Source organism: Mustelus asterias, chromosome 2 (genome assembly GCF_964213995.1).
Source record: "Mustelus asterias chromosome 2, sMusAst1.hap1.1, whole genome shotgun sequence".
Classification (NCBI taxonomy): Eukaryota; Metazoa; Chordata; class Chondrichthyes; order Carcharhiniformes; family Triakidae; genus Mustelus; species Mustelus asterias.
Genome location: NC_135802.1, coordinates 144,192,677 through 144,220,521, shown reverse-complemented (window position 1 = coordinate 144,220,521; position 27,845 = coordinate 144,192,677). Strand labels below are relative to the sequence as shown.

The following is a 27,845-nucleotide window of genomic DNA, read 5'->3' as shown; positions in this document are numbered from 1 at the left end:
AATCTGACCTAAGTTTGCACAAAACCTCTTCATTACGGACACACTGAGACTCGGGTCCATTACAAACCTGTCGACCTCGAGCTCCCAATTCTCCCTTCCGACCTGGAACACCAGAAGAACCTGGTGTACCCTGCAATAAAAAAAGGAGTGTCAATAATTGTTTGTAAACTAGGGTAGATATGTTTTTAAGGCAGTAACTATCCATCCGGGTCACGGCTTGTTTTATCAATGGGAATTCCATCAACGGTCATCATACCCTAAGCAGAATGTCTGCTGTCATCCAGCAAGATTAAAACCAGCTAAAGATTCATTCTATCACACATTTTGGAGCTCTCACCCAGTTAGGAAACTCAGTATGGTGGATCATCAGTAAAACCCTGTGTGGCATTCATTTTGAGGGGGTCCCTTCTCACAAGTCCCAAAACAGGCTCAGTCAGGTTGGATTATATCAAATCTGACACATTTCTGGAGTCACTAATTATTATTCTGTTGCAAACGTTACCTAAGAATCATTTCATGCATCATTAAAAACAGTGTAAATTCCTGTTTCTGTACCTGGAACCCGGCCATGAAGTTGAAAATATTTCTATTTAGCTTTTTTGAACATGACTAGATTATTGAGTGAGGCAGGCGATTCAGTACAGGCTGTCTTAACTCAAATGGATTCATTCATTAAACGCTATTAAATCGTGGTGCATACTAAAGGGTCAGTGGGATACAAAAAAGAACCCATCATGTAGCTGTTAGGTCAGCAAGCAGCATTAACATAGATGAAGCTTCCATTCACCATTACTGCTCCTGACAAAGCAACATTTTATAATGACATTTTTCTGTGTGATTAAAATTTCTAATGTTCCAAATAAGAGTTTAAACAGAACTAATATGCATTCCATGACAATAACAGCACACTTCCACCACAGTATCATTACCTGTGTACTCATTCCCCAAATGGGCTCCCAATAGAACATTTAAATTTCTCATTCACTTTTTCAAATCCCTCCATGGTCTCACCCCTCCCTAGCCCAGTTTTCTTCCTTAGCTTTAAGCTCTCGGAGATATCTCTACTCCTAATTCTGATAGTTCGCATCCCTATTTTAATAATTTCACCATTCTGTGTCTTCAGCTGCCCAGGTTCTAAACTCCAGAATTCTCTCTCTAAACCTCTCCTCCTTTAAGACATTTGTTAACACTTTAAAAGGTTTGGGTCGCCATTATCATTTTATGTAGCGGCGTCTCAAATATAACAGCACGGTGGCACAGTGGTTAGCACTGTTGTCTCACAGTGCCAGGGACCCGAGTTCGATTCCCGGCTTGGGTCACTGTCTGTGTGGAGTCTGCACGTTCTCCCCGTGTTTGCATGGGTTTCCTCCCACAGTTCGAAAGACATGCTGCTCAGGTGCATTGGCCATTCTCCTTCAGTGTACCCAAACAGGCGCCAGAGTGTGGCGACTAGGGGATTTTCACAGTAACTTCATTGCAGTGTTAACTAGTAAGCTTACTTGAGTGATGAAAGAGCAGCGCTTCAAAAGCTTGTGCTACCAAATAAACCTGTTGGACTTTAACCTGGTGTTGTGAGACTTCTTACTATACAGAAGGGCTGCAAATTTAACACTCAAGTGCTGATTAGGAGTAGTTTTCATGGAGGGCTGTAAGTTGCTTCCATGCACACATGTCACACTTCAAAGTTTGGAGTGAACCAGTTGACTGACAATGGCATATATCAGAATAGCTCAAAGACAAAGGAAGATCGGCCTGAATGTTTTTATATGAGATGTTGTAGATCCTTAAGGTAGAGTGGGAGAGGGACGTTCTGTACCTGGAGTGAGGGGGTCACAGAGACAAATAATGTGACATTGTGAGGAAAATTTGCCGAGCAGGTCCCAATCTGCCCCCAGGAAATGACTCCATTGCCAGAAAAAATACAATGATTTAATACAAATGGTCAAGATCCCACCTCACAAACACACTTCCCAATCATTACACAATCAACAGCATTACAATCTCAACATATTCCATCTGTATACACCAATCTTGTCCAAGATACGACCCATGGGTAAGAAGCCCCTCTATGTGGTTCCTGAGGCTGCCTTCTCTGATTGGCTGGATGCTCCCAGCAGATGGGACTTCTGCCCTGGGGTCCTTGATCCCAGAGGAAGGCCCTCCTGTCAATTGCCCGAGTGACACAAAATGCTGTGGTCCTTCAAAAAGAGGTGACGTTGGGTTCTCGCTGGCTCACCAGCAGCGGCCAAGACCCCATCGTGTCTACAACATTTGGCCAATCTTGTCCACCACTATCTCTGCTGCAGGCACCGGCTCAGAGACCAGAAGTTTACAGACTGGTGTAGAGCACGATTCATGGGACATACTGGGCACTATTGAGCAGCAGTTATACTCGGTGGAAAGGACAGGACAAATGCTACCTTGCCAGGTGCCAAGGGTATATATTAGTTCCCCTTTAGAAAAATCAGACTAAAATCGAACAGAGCTGCTATAGTTAACACATTAAATACTTGGTGCATGGATAGCCTGCCTGAAAGTTACTAGATAAGACTAGGCGAGGGATGGAGCAGTTCTCCTCCAGCCTGACCTGTTACTTGATGCAGAGTCTGGAACCCTCCTCTTGAATGTGGAAAGGCTGGTCAGTTGTCCAATGACCTGTTGAGGCCAACATCACGGCAGACACACTGAGGTCACAGCTTTCATTGAACTCATAGCAGCTTGCATGAAATGACAGGATATTGCAATGGAAACACAAGTGGTTGTCATGTTGTTTCTGGGCTTATTGGTTGAAAAGTCTCAGGGAACGATTCTCCAGCCCCGTGCACCCAGGCGCAAATGGTGTTATGGCCGGAGAATCTCATGAGAGGAACCATTATGCGATTTGCACCGGGGAGATCCCCTTTTGGGATTCTCCCTGACAACCCCCCCTCTTCTAGCTGTTTACACCCCCACGCCCTCCGCGACAATCTGGTTCATGCCGACCCACCGGGATTCTCACCAGTTTTCCTCCCAGGAACAACACTTCGAAATGTTTTGGGAGAATTGCGCCCTCAGTGTCACAGTTGCTCACAGATCAATCCTCCAGCGAATCAATCAACTGGCAGAACAGATATATGGAATTAGAGACAAGGGAATCAGGGATCAGAAAGCTCCTAGTCTCACTCCAGATAGTAACATTCTTGCTTCCCAATGATTCTGCATCCTTCCCGCCCCCCACCTCCCCGTCGCTGCCCCTCCGCCACTGCCCTGACACCCACCAAAACTGCTCAAGCCCATGTTGAGATGGCACAGTCTGAGATGGAACCTCATTAATTAAATCTTTCCCCTCTCACCTTAAACCTATGCCCTCTACTTTTTGACACTCTTACCCTGGGGAATTCATCTTATTTATGCCCCTCATGGTTTTATAAAACTCCAGAAGGTCACCCCCTCATCCTCCTACGCTCCAGGGAAAAAAGGTCCCAGCCTTTCCAGCCTCTCCAGCCTCTCCTTGTAATTTAAACCTTCCAGTCCTGGTAACATCCTTGTAAATCAATTTTGCACCCTTTCCAGTTTAATAACGTCCTTCCTTTATCAAGGCGAGCAGAATTGTACGCAGTACTCCAAAAGTGGCCTTACCAATGTCTTGTATAGTTGTAACATAATGTCCCAACTCCTGTACTCAATGCTCTGACTGATGAAGGCAAGTGTACCAAGAGCCTTCTTCATCAACCTGCCTACCTGTGACTCCACTTTCAAGGAACTATGTACTTGCATCCCTCAGTCTCTCTGTTCGACAACACTCCTCAGAGCCCTACCATTAATTGTGTAAGTGTCTTACAAAATGCAATACCTCACATTTATCTGAATTTAACTAAATTAAGTAAAATAATGACAGGTTAAATGTTCGAAAATTAATAAATGCTCCACAAACCTTGAGATTATTTTCACCTTGGGATAACATTCAGTTGAGTAACTCACTGAAATATTATTAAAGCTACAGCATGGAAAAATAGATAAACATTGAGCTTAGACAATGTTAATGTACTTATCGAATCACTACTGATAACAACCTGCGGGCCTCGGATTCCCAGATCTCCTTGAGGTCCTTGATTACCATCATTTCCTTTAGCACCCTACATGTAAAGATAAGTATTATTTAACGATATGAATATAGTGGTACTTCAATTACCATCTTAAATAAAGAGATAAATAAGGGCATAATCAGTGCATAATCAGTAACCACATGTCCCATTGCTGAGACTTGTTTTCAATTGTCAGTATGTATTCCCTCCCAGCCATCTACCTCAATATGTATTCTCTCCCAGCCATCTACCTCAATTGTTCACCAGCAATGATGTGGCAGCAGATGCCTTCTATTAAAATAAATTGTCAAAACACTTTTAAACAAAATGTCTTTGCTAATTCTGAGATTCCCTGGCTCAAGCTACTTCTTTCACTCTTCCTGTTCACAATACCAGCATTTATCTGCAATCACATGGTATGTAAAAGCTAAGCTACTGTGAATAAAATAAAATCTTACCTGTGCACCCAGTTGTCCTCTCTCACCATTTGCACCCTAAACAAAGTGAAAATGTTCTTTTAAATCTGTTATTCTTATCAGATTAAACTTTTGAAAATTAATAGACATTCCAATTTTTTTGTCTATAAATATAGGGAAGAGATAAAATTAAATTAACTTGTAGGAATATTAGGCTTCCAATTCCATCCCAAAACTAACACCTCTGGAGTCTCCCAAAGATTCAGTCTTGGTCTCTACTCTTCATCTCCTTTATGCTGTTCCTTGGTGACATTATCTGCACTTATGGGATCAGCCTTCATATGCACTTAATGGCATCCTCTCCCCCTGTTCACCACCCACCCATGCTCTTCAGTACTTCCCTTGACCTCTTCAGTAAGTTGGCCATCAGTCTGTTTTTCAAGCACCCGGGCTTTAATTCTGTTCTGGTGTTGCTGATGGCAGACCCCTGCTGTGGGTTTCCTGGCGGCATGGGGTGCAATCAATGGGAAATCCCTTTGACAACGGCAGGACCTGAAGATCCCACCATTGGTAAATGGCGCAGCACCTCCTGCCACAAGAAACACGCTGCAGAGAGGCCAGAGAACTTCCCTCCACCTCCAGTCATGGATGAATCACATTTTCCTCCGGTAAGCACAGGGAAAAGTGAAGCCATCACCTTTGGCTTCTGTGTTCGCACCAACACATCCACCTACTTTCGTAGCCACTGTCTTATGCTGACGCAAAAGGACAAACCTTTGGGACTAATCAGAGGCAGGACCATAAGGAAAAGACCGCCAAGTGGCATGTTTTTGTTTCTGCCCTTCGGAATTTTCACAAGGGTGTTAGTGGGCCCTGGAATAAATCCACCCCTAATAAGGAGGTAATTGACAGGATTGTGGGTTATTAGGAGCATACGTCTGGAAAGTTTTTTTTTAATTTTCCGGGAGGTGGCTGGACCTTAGCTGCAATTGAGTTGTACACCAGCTGTGTGGAGGAATAAACCATGAGCAAGAAGACTTAAAAGGGAAGTAAAATGGGTTAGTCTCCTTTAAAGTTCATCATTAAATGCTGAAGCATGAGTGGTATCTGTGTTTATTCATGTGAGTCATGGCAGTGCTGTGCTGCAGCCTGTAAATACTTTTGAAGTAATATGTTTGACGGGTTTGTACTTCTGCCAACTGGCAAGCTGTCAAGTAAAAGTTCAACATTGTAAATGTGAAAAAGTCTTCAGAGAAACTATAAAGATTCATGAAATGGATAAAATGGTAGAATGCTTTTTACAAGATTGGAAGTGTAGCCTAGAATGATAACAATGTCTAATCATTGAAATCTTTCCCAATATCTTTATGTATTCTAGTATGTATTCTATTAAGATAGAACTTTTCCAGTCCTGCCCATCACAGGAATCTCCTCAGGGAGGACAAAATATTTGACAGAGCAGAAATTCTTGCCCTGCAGTTCTGGTGTGTGTTTGTTTAATTGGGATATTTCATTGGCTCTTGGCTGCAATTGAACTGCCTAATCGTTTCACAACTGCTTGACTCTGTTCACAGTTGATTCGAAGAGCCTGCTTGCAAGTGTTAATATGTACACTGAGGGTGGGATTTTCCACCTTTCCTGTCATTGGGAGGGTTGGTGAGCTGGTGGGGGTGGTGGCTGATTGTATACAGTCCTAAAACATCTAAATTACTTGACTTTAAACATGATTAGACATTAATAGCTATATTTTCTAATTTGATAATTTAATTGAAACAGTAAACTAATTTATGGTCATATTTCATTTTAAGTAAAATTAGTTAAAGGATGAAATTGTATCAATAATTGTCAAATTGAAAACTTGTCCCCAGTTTGAAATGTTCTCTGGGTAATTAAACTCCTTTAGTCAAGCCATAAGACCATCAGACATAGGAGCAGAATTAAGCCACTCGGCCCATCGAGTCTGCTCCGCCATACAATCATGGCTGATATTTTTATCAACCCAATTCTCCTGCCTTTTCACCATAACCCCTGATCCCCTTATTTATCAAAGCTATCTTTTCTGTTTACATTGGGACTGGATCAGTAAATGTGAAATAATGATTTTGATTTAAAAAATAATAATTTGGATGAGTAAGTTTTATGGAACTGCAGTGAACTCGACGAATGTAACAGAGACTTGCTTACAAGATTTCCGACATCACCATGTTTTCCTGGATTACCACTTCTTCCTGCATCGCCCTGTAAAATAATGTTTCACTGTTATTGGTTTTAGAATTATCAAGTCTGTGAATGAAAATGACAGCTCTCTATAAATTATTAAATAGATTCTTAGAAACACAAAGCTAATGTACCACTTGACCAGGGTTTCCTCTTTCACCCTTTGGACCTTCAATGATGCTGCTGGTTCCAGGTTCACCCTTTGACAGAAACACAGAAAAAGTCATAAAACCTTTGCCAAAAAAAAGACCATTGGTAGACAGTTTGCTAAAATACAGCGATCCAAATGATTCATCAAATGGTGTTAGTTCTGGCAAGCACTAATTACAGATACAGCATGAATAATGCATTTTGTGGATTTCAAGAAACTATTCAAACCAGGATTGTGTGCATTGTGACTTAGCTACTGTAGGTCAGCAAGATCGGTGCTGGTGTAGGGTTCTCAAAGTGGTCAACATACTGACGATCAGTTAGAGGCATTTACTGTCCCTATTTCCCAATGTATTTACACCAATAATCTCAAATTTCTTAACTCAGCCGAATCTGAGTTGAGGAATGCTAAACAGAGAGAACAGGGTTATCATTCCACTCAACTGTCATTTCCATTGATTCAACCATTCCCTTTTAGTAGTCATTTGATAGTGCAGTACTTGATGGTTACTGAAAAAATAGACTTTTTTTGTTGAAGCTTTTTTGTCTTACATTCATCAAAAATATCAAATGTAAAGGGAACAATATTTTATACTATTTGAGAAGAGAGTGCAAATTGGTTGACAAGTGGACTTTGATTGGTTGGGGCATTGCCACTGAGAATGCACTAGTTGATGGTGACTAACAGTTAACTGTCAAGCATCATTTGAAATTTTAAACCAAGCAGCTTGACTCTAATTGGCCAAGGCATTACCCTGAGGAATGAACCAATGAATGGCCTTCACTTATTTTGTTTAGCTGAACCAAGTGCAATATCAGTACACATTCTTTTTTTCTTCAAAGAACAGGGCATATGTAGCTTCTAGTACACATAAATATGCCACACTACGAACCTAACTACGAACAATCAGCTTCTCTGATCCATTCCAATGCATTTCCACCTCAAACAATTAATACCACTATAAATGCAGTGATAGAACGTGTGAGAAATACAGGTTGGAGATGGCCATTTTGTGTCCTCAAATGCAACCTTGTTTTCTTGTACTGAATTGTATTTATTAATGCACTTTTGGAGTTGTTTCAGGACCTCTGTTGTTCATACCACTCATGACTAAGGACTAGGTATTCCATAGACAAATCAGAGGTCAGGTCAGGCCCATGGACCTTCATGATTTGTTACAGAGCAGATTACAGGCATTTCGAGGTCTCATTTTCAATATCTGCTTGTGACTCCACACCCTCAAAATATCTCTCACATTGTTCAAGATTACTGCCAAATTCCTCAATGGAACAGAAGTTTCCATATCTTTCCCAGCATCCAACTTTTGGAAGTTGAAAACATGCACAGAAAGAAACTCACAATGTGCTCAATCTGTGCTTACTTTAGGCTATATGAAGTCCTTGAGATGTTAGTGATTTTGATAAACCCATATTTACTACACATCTCTAGTTTCTCTGAGAAGGTGATGTTGGGTCTTCTGCTTGGACCATTACAGTCCTTATTGGTGATGAGTTAGGTGGAAGCTTCCCAAATATAGTCCCAGTGATTATGAAGGAATGGGGATAGATATCCTAGTCAGGATGTTGAACAATGTGGAGGGGAACTTATAGATGATGGTGTTTAACAACATCGTTATTCTTCTCTGAAATAGAGGTTTCAAGGGAAGAACATGGTGTTGAAGTAATAGTGCACTTTATAGGTCATACACAGCACAGTCACAATATGTCAGTGTTGGAAGTAGTGGATATTGGGTGTCTGGAACAGTGAACAAGCTAAGAGCTCTATTCTTAGTGCTGCCAAGCTTCTACATGCTGCTGCAGCTACATCCAATGAGGCAATTGGTACACGTTGCACTACAGTGCCGACTAATTGAGTCTTAGAACATAGAACATAGAACAGTACAGCACAGAACAGGCCCTTCGGCCCACGATGTTGTGCCGAGCTTTATCTGAAACCAAGATCAAGCTATCCCACTCCCTATCATCCTGGTGTGCTCCATGTGCCTATCCAATAACCGCTTAAATGTTTCTAAAGTGTCTGACTCCACTATCACTGCAGGCAGTCCATTCCACACCCCAACCACTCTCTGCGTAAAGAACCTACCTCTGATATCCGTCCTGTATCTCCCACCACGAACCCTATAGTTATGCCCCCTTGTAATAGCTCCATCCACCCGAGGAAATAGTCTTTGAACGTTCACTCTATCTATCCCCTTCATCATTTTATACACCTCTATTAAGTCTCCCCTCAGCCTCCTCCGCTCCAGAGAGAATAGCCCTAGCTCCCTCAACCTTTCCTCATATGACCTACCCTCCAAACCAGGCAGCATCCTGGTAAATCTCCTCTGCACTCCTTCCAGCGCTTCCACATCCTTCCTATAGTGAGGTGACCAGAACTGCACACAATATTCCAAATGTGGTCTCACCAAGGTCCTGTACAGTTGCAGCATAACCCCACGGCTCTTAAACTCCAACCCCCTGTTAATAAAAGCTAACACACTACAGGCCTTCTTCACAGCTCTATCCACTTGAGTGGCAACCTTTAGAGATCTGTGGATATGGACCCCAAGATCTCTCTGTTCCTCCACAGTCTTCAGAACCCTACCTTTGACCCTGTAATCCACATTTAAATTTGTCCTACCAAAATGAATCACCTCACATTTATCAGGGTTAAACTCCATTTGCCATTTTTCAGCCCAGCTTTGCATCCTATCTATGTCTCTTTGCAGCCTACAACAGCCCTCCACCTCATCCACTACTCCACCAATCTTGGTGTCATCAGCAAATTTACTGATCCACCCTTCAGCCCCCTCCTCTAAGTCATTAATAAAAATCACAAAGAGCAGAGGACCAAGCACTGATCCCTGCGGCACACCGCTAGCAACCTGCCTCCAATCCGAAAATTTTCCATCGACCACCACCCTCTGTCTTCAGTCAGACAGCCAGTTGCCTATCCAATCGGCCAACTTTCCCTCTATCCCACACCTCCTCACTTTCATCATAAGCCGACCATGGGGGACCTTATCAAACGCCTTACTAAAATCCATGTATATGACATCAACTGCCCTACCTTCATCAACACACTTAGTTACCTCCTCAAAAAATTCTATCAAATTTGTGAGGCACGACTTGCCCTTCACGAATCCGTGCTGACTATCTCGGATTAATCCGCATCTTTCTAAATGGTCGTAAATCCCATCCCTAAGGACCCTTTCCATCAATTTACCAACCACCGAAGTAAGACTAACCGGTCTATAATTACCAGGGTCATTTCTATTCCCTTTCTTAAACAGAGGAACAACATTCGCCATTCTCCAGTCCTCTGGCACCATCCCCGTGGACAGCGAGGACCCAAAGATCAACGCCAAAGGCTCTGCAATCTCATCCCTTGCCTCCCAAAGAATCCTAGGATACATTTCATCAGGCCCAGGGGACTTATCGACCTTCAGTTTATTCAAAACTGCCAAGACATCCTCCCTCCGAACATCTATTTCCTCCAGCCTATGAGTCTTGTAGATGGTGGAGTGGCTTTGAGGAACATAGGAACAGGAGTAGGCTAATTAGCTCTCAAGCCTGTCCACTGTTCAACTTTTTCATGGCAATCTGTATCTTTCATAACTCTTGCCGACCAAAAATCTATTAATTTCAATTTTGAAATTTTCAATTGGCCTAACCACAATCATTTTTGGGGGTGGGGGGTGAGATTGCCTGTTCTTTTAATAAGTTCCCCTAACATCCAGGTGCAGAAAGAGTACAAGAGATCATGAGTTGGCTGAATGCTTTACTACTGGTCGAAGGAGTGCATTGGGACGAGTACTTTGGCCATGCACGTAATGTCATTGAACCTTTTTTGGCACTGAGTGACATTTTTTTGGGTTAAAAAGGTCTCGATGCCTGCCCCTTTCCTCCAGACAGTGTACTGCCCTCTTTGGCAATTTTCCATCCTCACTTCCTCTGAGAGTTTCTGTCCTTGAGTTTTCTACAGATAGCAGGATCACCACAAATGCAACTTAAAAGCTTTATACTTTTGTTGTTGCTTCCAGACCCGGGTCTGTTGCTACCTCAGCTACCTTGTATTCTGTCAGACTATAGGTAGAAGGTTTATCATACAACTGGCTGCAATCATTTAGATGCTGAACCAAGACCGTAATGCTGTAAGCCTGTAAGACTGTAACCCCCACCCCTGCCACTGAATGGTGACTTTCTACCTCTAAAGCACTCTGCATGGCCAACATGAGTTGTAGGAGCAAATAGAGGCCAGGTAGCGATGTTGAGTATTGGTGGCCATCCTGATGCAAACCCAACAGAAGGACAAGAATCCTACCTAACTTCTTCTTGGGAATGTTTTATTCACAAATGCCTATTCGAGCCTGCTAAATAACCAGTCACACTGGAGTCAGTTGTACCACTCACACCTCTGACTTGGAATGCCATAGTTCAAAGCTAACACCAGGATAATCTAGACTGGCACATTAGTATGATACTGATACTGTTGGGCAATACTGTCACATGAGGCTTGTCTAGGTGCATATTAAAGGCCCCATGGCATTACTTGGAGAAAAACAGTGTTCCTTCAACCAACAACACAAGATGTAGACTGCTTTGCCATTTCTCGGACCTTGCTGCGTGCAACTTTTATAACTTTTCAGCCAATAAAGAATGATGGCAATAATTTGCTGTTGTGGGAAACATTTTGAGGTGCTTCTATGAGTCAAACTAAAATGCTATAGCAATGGAAGCCCTTTCTAACTATGAGAGAGAAATTGTATTGACTTTTACTGTCAGTTTTATTGGGGTGGGTAATATGTTTTGTTTGGATAATGTAAATACAGGGCAGCTGAGGAAAGCCAAGTTATTCGAAAGAAAGAGTTGCAGCTTTGGATGTCACAGCACTAAGTTTTGATGGCCTGGGTCACAGCCTGAAAATTCCTGGAAAACATAGCTACAGAATTATATTTGGAGACCTCTTTGCATCTGACTCCATGTGAAAAGAATTCACATCACATCATAATGACAGCAGTTGTTGCCTTTGATTAATAATCGTCTACAAACCATGAAAAGCAGAAAATGACTTTGACAGGGCCAAATTAGAAGTGTTTGGAGCAGACAAGAGTTATGTATTGGCAAAAGAGACTTAAAAGAACAGAGAAGTAGCTTATTCCATATAAGCTGACTAGATAAGCTTGACTTCAGTCAGGCTACAGAATGGATAAGGTATAGTGATTTGAATGATTTTAAGTTGTTACAGATTTAGACATAAAGAATTGGATTTGATTAAAGATGGCACAGTGGTTAGCACTGTTGCTTCACAGAGCCAGGTACCCAGATTTAATTCCAGCCTCGGGTCACTGTGTCTGTGTGGAGTTTGCACTTTCTCCCCGTGTCTGCGTGGGTTTCCTCCGGGTGCTCCGGTTTCCTTCCACACTCCAAAGATGTGCAGGTGAGGTTGATTGGCTATGCTAAATTGACCCTAATGTCAGGGGGATTAGCAAGGTAAATGTGTGGGGTTACAGGAATAGGGCCTGGGTGAGATTGTAGTTGGCGCAGACTCGATGGGCCGGATGGCCTCTTTCTGTAATTTCTATGATTCTATGAGAAAGATGTGCTGGTTAGGTGCATTGGCCATGCTAAATTGCCCCTCAGTGCACCAAACAGTCACCAAAGTGTGGCAACTAAGTGATTTTCACAGTAACTTCATTGCAGTGTTTATATAAGCCTACTTGTAAAACTAATAAATAGACTTTAAACCTTAAACTTTACACTCTGGCATATTCAATAGTTGAGGAAATGAAAGGTGTTTTTCACACATTCCATTAAAATGTAACTCAACTGTCCAAGAATAGAACAATACTTTCAAAACAGTATGAAGTGAATTTGAGAATCTTTCTGTAAACTGCAGAAATCTAAGTTTTGAAACCCAAAAGAAATATGAAACAAAATCGATGGCCAGTTTGATAACCATCTCATAGTATTTGACCAATGCTATTCTGCACGGCAAAATGGCTTGTGATCATGTTGCAGCAAGCCGATGAAATTACAGTCAGATTCCGAGTTAACACTTGCTAAAGACCCAGTGAAACTATTCAGGGATAGTAGATTGCAATTAGACAAAAATGGGAGTAAATATCTGAGAGTTGTAACAGAGGAGATAAGAACAGCAGAGTAGGAAAATAGCACACAAAGGTGAGTGATTAGTTAGGATCTCCCCTTACGAATTCATGTTGACCACTCGGTCATTATTGGACATATTTTCACTTTAGATAATCAGTTCCATTATTTTACATGGGGTTGAATTATGTGTCTACTGTGTTGCCCTATTTGAAAATAGGCTCTGCATTTACCTGGTTTCAATATACGACGACCCTCCCCAGTGTCAGATTGGATGGAAGCTGTGCATGTCCCAGCAATGCCTTTGGGAGCCACAGCTGGGATTACAGGCAATCCCCCACCATGAGAAATCCAGGCTCGGGAGGCTCAGCAAGTATGAGAGTGGGAACAAGGGGGCTGAGTGGTGAGGGTTGAGGGAGCCAAATTCAAGAGTCCAGGGGGACAGTTAAAAGGGAGGGGGGTGATGAACTGGCAGGTGAGGGGGGGAGGGGGAGGGGAGTGCAAATTGCCTCTGATGGACTGAGTGGGCACTTACTTGCCACCAGACCACAGAGCTAAACCTGCTGGCATTCCTTCATGGTTGGACCTGACTCTGCTCTGGATAAAACACCAGCATCAGTGGGAAAAAGACACTTATGTGGCTATTAATTGACCACTTCAGGACCTTAATAGGCCTGTGGTAGGGGACCACCAATGCCTCCCCCACAAAATTTCAGATGGGTCAGGAGAGGCCAGATAGGTGGTGTGAAGGCCACCTGTTGGATTTCGTATGCCCCCTCTCATCAAACTCATCAGCAGGAGAATGTGAAATCCAGCCCCAATTTTAACAAACACAAATTTTACCTGTGTGAATTTTTCAGAACCAGGTTTGATAACTCAGTATAATGATAGTTCTCCATGCAATTCAGGTATGTGGTTGACCATAAAAAAGCGACATTGCAGTACAACTCATCATCTCAAAAAGCCCTCAAACATCAATCTAACATTAGAGTCTACATTATTCAATCCTGACTAGCTACATTCCATAGATAACATTCTCAAGCAGGCCCAAACAGGGCAGCAGGAAGAGTGTTCCTTACAGTCTTTGAGTATTGTACTAGCCCTTTTCTAGAGATTACTTACAGGGTCTCCTCGGGAATTAGTCTCTCCACGATCACCTGGCAAACCTTTTAGGCCTTTTCTACCCTAGAAATTAAGGCAAACAGTATTAGTTCTCCAAAATATTTTCAATACATAGCAGATCAATTCAATTTATTCCACAGGGAAGAATGATTTCACTGTCCAGCAACATGATGCACCCCAGCCAGATGAAAAATACAATTCACTAAGGGTTTATATGTAACTGCGGCATGCTGGAAAACTGAAGCACTTCCAGTGAAATGATATACTGGCCCTATTAGCTTTCACATCATGGGATTCTGATCCTGGCTGAAAAATCAAAGGAAAGTATTATACTTCCGCACAATCAAGAAGGTAAGCTACAGATAGCAGTCACTCGCTCCCCCCAACCCCCACACAATCTGTTCTCAACTCCTGATCCTAGAACCTAACCAGGCCATAACAGCTATTACAGATTCAGATAAAACTAAACACTCCAGTTCAAATCTTGCAATTTATACAATCTGAGTTCCTCAATGTCTTAGGTAAAAGTGTATTTGGATGGCATGGTGACACAGTGGTTAGCACTTCTGCCTCACAGCGGCAGGGACCTGGGTTCGATTCCCAGCTCAGGTCACTGTCTGTGCTGAGTCTGCACGTTCTCCTCTGTGTCTGTGTGGGTTTCCTCCGGGTGCTCCAGTTTCCTCCCACAGTCCAAAAGACGTGCTGGTTAGGTGCATTGGCCATGCTAAATTCTCCCTCAGTGTAACCCGAACAGGCGCCAGAGTGTGGCAACTCGGGGATTTTCACAGTAACTCCATTGCAGTGTTAATGTAAGCCTAATTGTGACACTAAAACATAAACTTTAAACTTGATCTATTATCTAGCTACCTGATGGTTATTACCCATGGTTCAGAGGAACAGTTGGAGCAGAACATCACCATCACATTAGGCTATGGGTTGACTGTCCTCTTTTACACTTGAGTGCTAATGAATTGCCTGGACACTCCACAGAGTGAAAATTGGACAGAAAGTATATCATGCCAGTGGCAAGGCTGTCCCCTTTTTCACCCTTGCACAATAATGGACAGAAGACCAAAAGGTTCCATTAAGGGTGTGCAAATTTACTTAATGCTCTTTGCCAACGCAATTATTTCCTGTTCACTCTCAAGAAGAAAATCTGCACCCATTATATTTCACTGGCATATTATTGCACTGAAGAATGCAGTGGAGCAAGAACAGGGTGTACCATAGTCATAATTCTGCTGCAATTCATTTCCATTTGACAAACCCAAGGTAACATTAAGCTTCAATTCTACTCTCTTCATTCTGAACAATTTTCACACATTTTCCTCCATTATTTTTCATATTATGATGCACATTGCTACAGATATAGTTTTCCCGCCTTCATTTCTTTTGTTAAATAAACTGGGGGTAATATTTTATAATCCAACGGCTCTGTTATAAGCCTGAGCCAGAACAAAAAAATACTGCAAATACACAGCAGGTCCATGGGAATCTGAACAAAAGAAGAGATTAATGGTGGGAGGAACAAAACTTTCCAAATCTGTGGGTGTATGATTTTCCAGTTTTCAATGTTGGCAGGTATCAATGTAACACGTACTTAATCTAGGAACTGTACCTGAAACATTATATTCCCTTTTCTTTTTACAATGAACTTACTATGTATTTTCCACACCTCCAGCTCTCTCCCCCTTTTCTATCTCTGAAACAGGACAATTCTCTGCAGCAGATAAACGTTTCTTGGTCATAATAACTTAACACAACAGGAAATATTTTACCGGTTTTCCAATTAAGCCTTTTTCCCCGTGAGATCCAGTAACTCCATATTCTCCCTGTAAGAACATAATATTCTTAATAATTCTATTAATTATTGCATATATATGTTAAATATATTACCATAAATTGCAACATATAAATTGACCCAGAGTATATAAGGGCCCCATTTTCCAGCCCCATTTCTCATGTCTTTGCATTATGTTGCAGCACGGTGGCACAGTCGTTAACACTGCTGCCTCACAGCAGCAAGGACCCGGGTTCAATTCCCGGCTTGGGTCACTGTCTGTGCGGAGTCTGCATGTTCTCCCCGTGTCTGCATGGGTTTCCTTTGGGTACTCCAGTTTCCACCCACAGTCTGAAAGGCATACTGTTTAAGTGCATTGGCTAAATTCTCCCTCAGTGTACCCGAACAGGCGCCGGAGTGTGGCAACTAGACGATTTTCACAGTAACTTCAGTGCAGTGTTAATGTAAGCCTACTTGTGACAATAATAAATAAAGTTTTTTTTAAATACTCAGCATATAAATCTAACCCCTTTTCGGCCATGGCATGCCTTTCTTGCATTAATAGTCCATCTCAATTTATCACCTCACAATGGGTGTTTTACTTAATGGAATCTTGTAATGGGTAAAGGGCAAAGCAGGTGCTATTGGTCTAGTTGTAAACAAGCACAGATGTTTAAGACACCCCTACACAGAGCTGGTCCCATATAGCAAGCGACAAAGATGGTGACTACTTACATCTCCGTTTATTTATATACTTGGCATACAAGTTGACCCCCATTTTTGGAGGGATTTTTGAGGCTTTAAAGGCTGACCCATGCAGCAACATCTATGCCATATTTCTATTCCTAAAGAATTTGTAAATAATCTTTTTGTGAAAATCTAATTCTGAAAGTTCATACCTGCTCTCCAATTATTCCATCAATACCATGGTCTCCATCACTGCCCTGTTGCAATAGAACATTGGGTTTTAATACACTGGTTAGCAAAGTCAGGTTGAAGAAAATGTTCAAATTTCATAGGATAAAGCAATTATTAATAAAATAAATTATGATGCCATATTTACCTTCTGTCCTCGATAACCTCTTTTTCCCTGAAATATACATGCAATTGATTATAAAACTGTCAGACAAAGAAACAGAAAATAGGAGCAGGAGTAGGCTATTTGACCCTTCAAGTCTGCTCCACCATTCAATATGATCATGGCAATCCTTTATCTCAATGCCATACTCTTGGGTCCTCCCCATTCCCCTTGACACTTTTAGAGTTCTAGAAATCCTACTATTTCCTCTTAAATATATTCAGTGACTTGGCCTCCACAGGCTTCCATGGTAGAAAATGCCATGGGTTCGCCACCTTCTGAGTGAGGAAGTTTCTCCTTATCTCAACGCTCAATGGTCTATTCCATATCCTCAGATTGTAACCCCTTGTTCTCATCCCCAGAGGAAACAACATCCTTGCATTCAGTCTGTCCAGCCCTGTCAGAATTTTCTAAGTTTCAACGAAATTCCCTCTCATTTTCTAAACTCCAGTGAGTGCAGGTCTAGTCAACCCAATCTCTCCTCATATGACTATCCTGCTATGCCAGAAATCAGTCTGGTGAACCTTTGCTACACTCCATCTATGGCAAGTAAACCCTTGCTTCATTAAGGAGACCAAAACTGCACATAATGCTCCAGGTGCGGTCTCACCAATGTTCTGAACAGCTGCAGTAAGATATTTTTGCTCTTGTACCCAAGTCCTCTTTTGCAATAAAGGCCAAAATACTGCTTGCCTTCTTAACTGTCTGCTGTACCTACATGTTTGCATTCGGTGACTAGTGTACAAGGACACAAAGGTCCCTGTGTACACCAATACTTCCCAATATATTACCAGTTAAATAATACTCTGCCATTTTGTTTTTCCTTCTGAAGTAGATAATTTTACATTTATCCACATTATACTGCATCTGCCTTGTATTTGCCCACTCGCTCAGCTTGTCTAAATCACCCTGCAGCCTCTTAGCAGCCTCCTCATCATTTATTCCCAGCAAGTTTTGTGTTGTCACCAAACTTGGAAACATTACATTTCATTTCCACATCCAAATTACTGAAGTATATTGTGAATAGCTGTGGTCCAAGCAATGATCCCAAAGGGACCACACCAGTCATTGCCTACCACTTCGAAAAAGACCCATTTATCCCTGCTCTCTGTTCCCTGTCTGCTAACCAATTCTCAATCCATGCCTATACGTTACCCCCAATCCCATGTGTTTTGATTTTGCACACTGACCTCTTATGTAGGACTTATCAAAACCTTTCTGAAAATCTAATTGCACCACATCTACTGGTCCATCCTTATCCATTCTACTAGCTATGGCCTCAAAAAGAAAATCTCCAGTAGGTTTATCAAATATAATTTGCCTTTCATAAATCCATGTTGACTTTGTCTAACCCTGATGATATTTTCTAAGTGTCCTTATAATAGACTACAGAATGTTCCCTACTACTGATGTTAGGCTAACCAGTCTGTAATTCCTATTTTTTCCATCCCTCCTTTTTTAAATAACGGGGTTATATTTGTCACCCTCCAATCTGCCAAGACTGTTCCAGAATCTAGAATATTGGAACATGACAACCAATACATCCCATATTTCCATGGCCTCCTCCTTTAGTACCCTGGGATGTAGATTATCAGGCCCTGGGGATTTATCGGATTTCAGTTCCATTAATTTCTCCTGTACCTTTTTTGTTAGTAATACTAATTTCCTTCTCACTAGACCTTTGGTTCCCTAGCATTTCTGGGAAGTTATTTGTGTCTTCCTCTGTGAAGACAGAATTAAAGTAGCAGTTTAATTGTTGTTTTCTATTATAAATTCTCCCATTTTGAACTGTAAGGGACCCTACATTTGTCTTCACGAATCCTTTTCCTTTTACATATTTACAGGAGGTTTTACAGTCTCCTTCTATGTTAGTTGCAAAATGTAATTTTAAAAAATAAATATAATTGGTGTGAATAGATTAGAAACATATTCTTACCATGAAGCCCCTAGCACCTGGACATCCTTCATCTCCAACTGTACCATTATATCCAGCTGGGCCTCTCTCACCCTAAGGAAAGAATGAAGCATTATCTTACTGGTTCATCATATCAAACCAATGTTGTTTAAAGGTTCAGTTATTAACCACCAAAAAGAAACATATTAAGAAGGAAAAATAACCCATAATAGTTGGTGTCCTTAGTGACATTTTCAACTTCCGGTTGCATTGCCACTAAATTCAGATACAATTTCATCTGTCATTCTCAGTGGTGGAATTAATCTCACAATCCTTCAGTATTGCTAGGGTTTTGCAAACACTTTAAAGTTATTTATGGTAGACTAATTGGGACAGCACAGTCTAGTAAGCTATAAATCCACCAAAGATCCTAAGACAGTATTTTCCAAACGCATGATCACTTCCATCTCGAAGAACAAGGGCAGCAGATACATGGGAACACCACCACATGCAAGATTCCCTCCAAACCACTCACCATCCTGACTTGGAAATATATAATTATTGCTTCACAGTTACTGGGTGAAAATCCCTAACGGCATTGTCGGTCAACCCACAACACATGGACTGCAACGATTCAAGAAGGCAGCTCACCACCACCTTCTCAAGGGCAACTAGGGATGGGCAATTAATGCTGGCCAACCCAGCGACACACATATCCCACGATTGAATTTAAAAAAGCAATATTTTGATATGCAAGTTTGAACAGTTCTGAATCTGAAGAACCAGCTACATCTGCCGAGATAAAGGTTTGGAGTTTGTTCAGGAGGCCCAAAATGATTTTGTACGTGTTCTTGTACTGGTTCCTGCCTAATGGCTAGAAAAATGGATAGCTCAACAGGTACAAGATAGCACCAACGGCAGTAGGCCAAAGGCAGGGACAATACCCAGCAAACAGAGAGCATAAAATTGGCAACAACAATATCTTGCATTTAAATTGCACCTTTAAAGCATCAAAGCATTCAAGATGCTTCACTAGAGTATTAGTATTATTTGAAATTTGACAAGCAGCCATAGATATCAAAGTGGATGAAAAAATTTGGTTAAAGACAACTTTAAAATGTTTTAAAGGAAGAGGCATGGCTCGAGAAACTGGGAGCTTTAGTGGAGAATTCCTGAGCTCAGGCAGCTGAAGGCATGGCCATCAATGATGAAGCAATTAGTATCAGGGATGTACAAGAAGTCAGAATTGGTGGAACTGAAGAGATCGCAAACGTTTGTAGGGCTGGAGTAGGTTATAGAGGTAGGTAGGGATGAGGTCATGGACGGATTTGCAAACAAGGATGGGAATTTTAAAATTGAGATTTAAAACTTTAAAATTACATTGCGAATCAATGTAAGCAAGGACAGGATGATGGGTGAATAGTGAAGTCATGCATGGCAGAGTTTTGGAAGATCTCATGTTTAGGGAGGAGTTACGAGATCCAGACTTATCTTGTCATCAGGAGGCTGCAAACTACAACTCCTAGCATGTCTCAGGAATCTGTGCATATGCGTTGAAGGGGAACGGTGGCACAGTGGTTAATGCTGCTGCCTCACAGCTCCAGGGATCTGGGTTCGATTCCCGGCTTGGGTCATAGTCTATGTGGAGTTTGCACATTCTCCATTGGTTTACTCTGGGAGCTCCGGTTTCCTCCCACAGACCAAAGATGTGTGGGTAAGGTGCATTGGCCATGCTAAGTTGTCCCTTAGTGTCCCGAGATGTGTAGGTTAGAGGGATTAGCAGGAGAAATATGTGGGATTACGGGGATAGGACCTAGGTGGAATTGTTGTCAGTGCAGACATGATGGGCTGTATGGCCTCCCTCTGCACTGTAGGCATTCTATGAGCTGTGCATGTACAGTGCAGCATTTGAAGTTCTTGAGGCTGAAGACCAACCTATTGCGCCTGTGCAAAATGAAAATGGGGAGCAGGACACCATAATCAAGAAGGTGATTCCGTGGGTAAAGGTACCACATTGGAGCAGTGCAATTCTGCTTGATGTGGCCAAAGAACTGAAGTTGTTCTTGCGAGTCGGTGCCAGAGTGCAGACTCAGGAATCCATGGGAACAGAGTCTTGGCAGACAAAAGTAAAATCCTTGGAGATAATCTGCCATCTGAGCTGCAGCAACCATTGGAGAGAATTCCAGTGTGTGATCTTTGATAGTGAAAAATAGAATCACTCAAGAGTGAGATAGAGTTTCCAAGAGGTGGGTTGACCCATTGCTTACTGATGTCTGGTTAGGTTGTTGAGAAATCTGTGGAATCTATCTTGTTTTCACTTGTCATTTATTGTGCAGTGTGGTGTGTTCCACCACAGTTTGTCTGTTCGTACACATGTATCTCATATTAACCTTAAATGTTAGAGTGCAAGAGAGATACTACAAATTGTTATATTTTTCTGACCCTGTATAGTAAACTTTATTTTTGTTCTATCAAAATCCATGTGGCTTTATTCTCTTGGCAAGTGTCTTGATCGTAACTTTGCATGCTTTGAACAAAATATTATTGATCCCTAACTAGACCTTAACAAACTCTTGGGGATCTGGCCCCAGATCATAACAGAGGCTAAGAGTCCAATCAGGAATGTTTGGGATAGTCATGTCTAAAGGTAACAAATGCTGTGGAGATGATGTGGTAACAAAGGCATAGATTGGGGTTTGAGCAGCAAATGAGCCAAGGTAAGGGAATAATTGTGTAATATTATGAAAGTGAAAGTAGACTGTCTTAGTGGTGAAGTAGATATGTGGTCATTTGCTTATCTCAGTGCTGAAGACAATATCAAGATTATGAATGGTCTTGTTCAGCATCAGAAAGTTGGCAAGGAGAAATAAAGGGGAGAATTTTCCTATTCCGCCTGCTATGATTCCCGCGGCAGGCAGGGGGCGGACCATGCAAAAGTCCATTGACCTCGGGCGGGATTTTCCAATTTTGGGGCGAGCACGGCCTGAACATCCCACCCAAAGAGTCAGTGCTCGGGAACAGAGTTTGCGGCAGGGAACAAAGATAATGGCTTCATTCTTCTCAATACTTAGTGGAAGAAGATTTATGTTCAGCCAATACTGCGCATCAAACAAGGAATGTGACTAATTAGAGATGGTGGAGGCTTTGAGAGAGGTGTTAAGGTGGTCAGGTAGTACTGAATGTCATCAGTGTACATGTAAACCATGCTATTTTCAAATGATGTGCTCAGGGGAAGATGTGGATAAGAAATAGGAGGGAACAAAGAATGAACCAATGGGGAACTACAGAAGTAATACAGGTGATTCTGTGGCTACAACTAGATACAAGAGAATGAAATCACCCTGCCTTTCCAGCAGCAATGATTTATGTTAATATACTGATTTTGATTTGATTTGATTTATTATTGTCACATGTATTAACATACAGTGAAAAGTATTGTTTCTTGCGCGCTGTACAGACAAAGCATACTGTACATAGAGAAGGAAACAAGAGAGTGCAGAATGTAGTGTTCCAGTCATAGCTAGGGTGTAGAGAAAGATCAACTTAATACAAGGTAAGTCCATTCAAAAGTCTGACAGCAGAAGGGAAGAAGCTGTTCTTGAGTCGGTTGTTACGTGACCTCAGACTTTTGTATCTTTTTCCAGACAGAAGATGGTGGAAGAGAGAATGTCCAGGATGCGTGGGGTCCTCAATTATGCTGGCTGCTCAGGCCCCTCTGTTCCCTTGCACCTCCTTTACAGTTGCATCTTTTATTTGATATTGTTCCTCTGTATTTTTCTTACCAAAATGAATCACCTCATCTCCTCTGCATTAAATTCCATCTACCACCTGTCCGCCCATTCCACCAATCACCTTTTGAAGTTGTTTACCATTCTCCTCAAGTTCATAATGTTTTCAAGTTTCATAACATCTGTAAATTTTGATATTGTGCCTATAAACCAAGGTCTAGGTGATTAATATATATCAGAAAGAGCAGGAATCCTAACACCAACCCCATGGGACTTCCGCTATAAATCTTCCTCCAGTCCGAAATGTACCCGTTCAGCAATGGTCTCTGTTTCTATCCTGTCATTCAGCCAACTTCATATTCCTATTGCCACTCTCCTATTTATTGCATGAGCTCAAACTCTGCTTGTATATCTGCTGTTCAACCCTTTCTGTTGTCTCATCAAAGGACTCGAGCAAGTTTTGCTTTTAACAAATTTGTGCTGGCTTTCTTTAATTAGGATACCTTTGCCCAAGTTACTATGAATTATAATATTTCTAAGAGCTTCCTCACCACCAAGATGGTGTTTGAAAAGTTAAAGTAACTCATGAGTTATAATCTCCTGATTTTTTTAAAGAGTTTGTCTCTTGATTTTTAAGATGGTGGGATTCACAGTGAACAGTTATTACACAATAGGGAAGAAGTTTACTCATCTGCGATTACTATTGGCCTCCATGTCAAGATTTGGCTAATGAGGCAAAAAAAGAATGTAAATAATTCATACAAAACAAGTTCTAATGTCAACACACTTGACCACACATACTAAAGAGAATTTTTGTAAGTATAATCTAGCAAAGCAGACTGTATATTTGTTCTTCTGAATCACATCATTGCTTTATGCTCCTTGATAGACTCCCATATTCCATTGTCCATAATGGGTGCGATTCATCCATCTTGAATTTAAGTGCCCAGGCCAGTGGGAAAAACAAATTAATGCATCGAGGGAAATTCCTCCCGCCAGCCTGGCTGTTCAGAGATGGGAATGCCACGCTGACAGACAGGCAACCCTCCCAACAATGGAAATGGTGATCCCATTCCACCTCCCACTGACCAGGGGAGCACCACCAATCCCACAGCACAGAGGGGCATCTTCTCTCCATCACAGAAAGAATGGATCAGTCCCCCTGCATCCCCCCCTCCCCCCACCCTCTAATACCGTGCACACATGAGGGTGACCCAACAACCCGCTCACCTTGAATTACCTAGTGATTCACAGCTGCAGGCAACTTTAAAGTAGCTAAGTGCTTTTAGTTCTACTTTTGTATAAACATTGCAGTTAGGAACAATGGGGGGTATTTCAGACACATCCAACCATGAAAGGAAGGATAAACACTACCTGCTGTGCAAAAGTCATTAAGCTGTTAATCAAAGGCTTTTTAGACTGCACTATGAAATTGAATGAAAGCAAAACTTTTCCAAGGAAAATAAAGGTTCCCGAGGGAAAGCAAAGGACTTAAAAAGATTTCCATGGAATTAAAAGGATTTCCAAGGATTTGTGCTTTCCAGGAAAGCTCAGAGACTAGGAATAAATGCAATGTTATATAAATAGGGCTGAGTGAGCAGTGAAAGTGACTTCTCCCATCAGTCAGAGAACTTGAAAGAGGTGTTTACATACCTGCAGTTTTTGGCAGAGAGAAAATGGAATCCCTTCTCAGAATGGAGTGCTGCTGTGATTTGGAAGCCAGGTGACCAGGGGCATGGAGATTAAAGTGACCAGGCCACTTCAAAGTTTTCACAGTACATAGACCAGAATGAACATTTTGATCAGAGAGATGTTTGAAATCACCATGCCAAGAGTGTTCAGGTTTTCCAGGGTTAGGAGAGGCAGACGAATCACAAGACCCCCATCCTGGGGTAGAATGCTGAGGTCAACCCCTTGCCCCAACCCCAAGCCCAAACCCACCCAACTTCCAGGACACATGGCGGATCCTCCCCCTGCAGCCTGGCAGTGCCGAGGGGCACATAGGTACTGTTCTTATCTTCTTGACTCCCCCCTCAGGGTCCAATGTGCCAGGTCCATGATGCTCATGACCAACACTAAAACCCGCCTGGTGCAGATCCTGCCAGGGAGGTGGGTGAATGGCGGGGAGGCTTTGAATTGGGCTTCATGTCCACTAATTATAGTCAAATTGACACTTTAAAATAATAACCGGGCGGGAACCTGATCGGGGCCAGCGAGCTGGGTGAATGGCGATGGTTCGCCGCCCAGCGGGAATCCCAATTTAGCCCTGACGGCTAATTCAGCAGCCATCAAGATTCCCAACAGCAGCCAACAGGTCCGGTGGAGACCCCCACATGTCCAAACTCCACCGTCGATTCATGTTCTGTGATGAATCCTATTTGCCCAACACCACGCGTAAACCTCACAGGGTTAAATGTACACTTTGGGCCCGATTTTACCATTGCGTCGCACCCATTTTCGGGCACGAAAACTTGGTAAAGTCGGGCATGAGGCGATTAGTGTGATCCGCGCCTGCGTCCGTGCAGATACCCATTTTACCAAGGCCTGCAAATAGCTGCGATCGGAACCGCGCCCGAAACGGGTGCGACGTCAATTTAAATGCATTTGCATGCATTTAAATTGACTTAATGAGCTGGACGCCCAACCTTACCACATTTCCTCCTGTACCATAGCATTTGCCCCAAAAGATTCAGCACAAAACAGACATTTCGGGAGCTCCAGTTTCTGAAGAGGTAAGTTCCAAGCTTCCAGCAGCTCTCAAACTCAGATCAGTGGTGGGGGAGGGGTGGGGGGGGGAGGCAGGCCAGATCATTCTGGTGGGGGGAAGGGAGGAGGAGGCGGATCGATGTATCGCCGGTGGGGGGAGAGGAGAAGAGCTAGATCATTATCTGGTGGGGGGGAGGGAGGGCCAGATTGCTCTCCGGTGGGTGGGGGGGGGGGGGAGGCCAGATCACTCTCCGGTGGGTGGGGGTGGGGGGGAGGGAGGCCAGATCGCTCTCTGGTGGGTGGGGAGGAGGCAGGGCCAGATCACTCTATGGTGGGTGGGGGGGGGGGGAGGAGGGAGGCCAGATCGCTCTCTGGTGGGGGGGAGGGGGGGGCAGGGGGGCCAGATCATTCTTTGGTGGAGGTGGGGGGGGGAGGGTGAGGGAGGGAGGGCCAGATCATTCTCTGGTGGGGTGGGGGGGGGGGGGAGGGGCTGCAGAGGGAGGCCAGATCTCTCTTTGGTGGTGGGGAGGGAGGAAGGTCAGATTGTTCTCAGGTGGGAAGCGGGGGGAGGGGGGGGGGAAGAGAGAGGGCTTGATAGCTCTCTGGCAGTGGAAGGCCCGATCAATCTCTGGTTGGTGGGGGAGGGGGCGCCGGGGGGGGGGGGGGGGGGGGGGGCGGGGGGCAATCGCTCTCTGGCCACGGGGAGGGTAGGAGAGGCCAAATGGATCTCCGGCTGGGGTGAAGGAAGAGGAAGGAGGCGGGCCAGATGGACATTTGGTGGGGGGGCAGGGGGGCAGGGGGATCCACTGCCACTCTGTGGGCGATCAGTGGGGGGGAAATGGGGTTTGGGGGGAATGGGGTGGGGGCTCACAATCGGTCTGGATGGGGGGGGGTGGATGGATTTGGGGGACAGTTAAGTTGTGGGGTTGGGGCGATATCTGTGGGGCCATTGCTCCCACCTTTTGCTCCCGGGCCGCTTTATCTGCTTTTTGCGGCCCAGGCAGGGGAGCGTTTTTCTAATTTTCTTACTGTGTATGCGCAGTTGAAGGCTCCAATCAGAGCAGCAGCGTTTTGGGCATAATAAGCCCCGCGCACAGCACGATTCAGATTCACGATTTTTTTTCAGGCTGAGTGCGTATGTGGGCGCCTGATCACAGGTTTCCAAGTCGGATCTGAATTGCGCCCAGATTCAGCACTTAGAATCAAAATGGTAAAATCACCCCCTTTGTCTACATTGTTCCAAATCCTCCAGGGTCTCACATTTCAAACCTTCATTCTTACCTATACATTCCACCACAATTCTAGACCACCTCACACTTCCCATCCCTATCCCTTTTCCAAAAACACCATTCCTGACTTTACCATCTTTTGTATCCTCTTGTCACTGGGCTCTGCTACTGATACAGAGCCTGCAACCACGTTACCCTTACACTCTGGAATTCCATCTAAAATGCCTTGGCTTCTCTACCTCACTTTCCACATTTAAACATTTTGCTGAAACCCATTTCTTCAACCAATGTTTTTTGTTAATTATCCTAATATTTGTTTATCTTAAGCTCCCCAGAAATGTTTAAGCTCTTGTTTAAAGTGACGCATCGCTCTCCGAATTTAGTGCAGTCTACGAACACTAACTGAGGGAGCTACTCACTGATAAATGGCCAAGATCTGAACATACATTCAAGTGCTTTTACCCCCAGGTGCAGGAAATTCATTTAAAAAGTTGACTTCTTCTGAATTTGTGACCTTCTTCCTGTTGCTGCCACCATTCTCTGGGGTATTTTGTAGGGTAATTCCAGCTTCAAGGTTTCATGCCAGGAAGGTTTCAAGGCTCCTTGTGGATAAGCCTAGAGATACCCACTCTTTGCACTCTCTGCCTTCTTGCAAGCAGAAACCTATCCTCGAGCCTCGCCAACCTTCCGATGCAGAATGTTCATGAAAGACTATTTCAACAACTTCCTTAATGCCACCTGCATCTCAAACAGCAATAGATTCTGTCAGTGGACCAACAATCATTGCTCCCTCGCCATTTCTCGTCAGAATATCTGTTCAGAAGCGGATGGGAGAAACAAATGGATAGCTGCAAAAGTGTTGCAAGAGATAAATGAGCCTCTTGCCACCACTGCTTTACTGGCATCCTGAAACTTGCCTCACAACTAGTGACCATTGGCCTCCTTACTGGAACCTTCCTCACACCTTCTACCCAAACTGCCAGTGTTGCATTGCAGCTCTTACCACCAAATCATAGCTTCATTTCTTCCCTTCTGAGAAGCTCATTGAGTTCCTTTTCTCTCTCTCCTTTAAAATCCTCATTATCTACATTTATCTAGGCACCAATTATCTCTTCAGCATGTTGTTGGTGCTTTCCTAGCTTAGTATCAGCACTAAGAGACTGTTCAGCTTCTGAGATCCAATTTTCACTTTAGCTTCATGTTTCGTCTTTCCTCTGAATTCCAGTCTTCACAAATGAACCTCTACATCCATACAGACTCTCCTATTGATACTCACAGTCCAACCTTTCGACTGTGCCACCTCCCATGCCTCTGTACATCTTTGGTCTCTAATACAGATAAGGTCATCACTGA

At 43.1% G+C, this 27,845-nt stretch overlaps 1 protein-coding gene across 1 annotated transcript in view; it reads right to left on the bottom strand.

Annotated features, from left to right (window-relative positions):
- LOC144511900 (collagen alpha-6(VI) chain-like) overlaps window positions 1-27,845 on the bottom strand; it is a 138,807-nt gene that overhangs the window by 48,713 nt on the left and 62,249 nt on the right. Inside the window, exons 14-23 of the mRNA XM_078242338.1 lie at window positions 18,872-18,943; window positions 16,921-16,947; window positions 16,757-16,801; window positions 15,856-15,909; window positions 14,078-14,140; window positions 6,832-6,897; window positions 6,665-6,718; window positions 4,523-4,558; window positions 4,053-4,115; window positions 68-130 (exon numbers count right to left, since the gene is read on the bottom strand). Coding sequence (XP_078098464.1) covers window positions 68-130; window positions 4,053-4,115; window positions 4,523-4,558; window positions 6,665-6,718; window positions 6,832-6,897; window positions 14,078-14,140; window positions 15,856-15,909; window positions 16,757-16,801; window positions 16,921-16,947; window positions 18,872-18,943 — 543 coding nt within the window. The remainder of the gene's footprint in view (window positions 1-67; window positions 131-4,052; window positions 4,116-4,522; window positions 4,559-6,664; window positions 6,719-6,831; window positions 6,898-14,077; window positions 14,141-15,855; window positions 15,910-16,756; window positions 16,802-16,920; window positions 16,948-18,871; window positions 18,944-27,845) is intronic.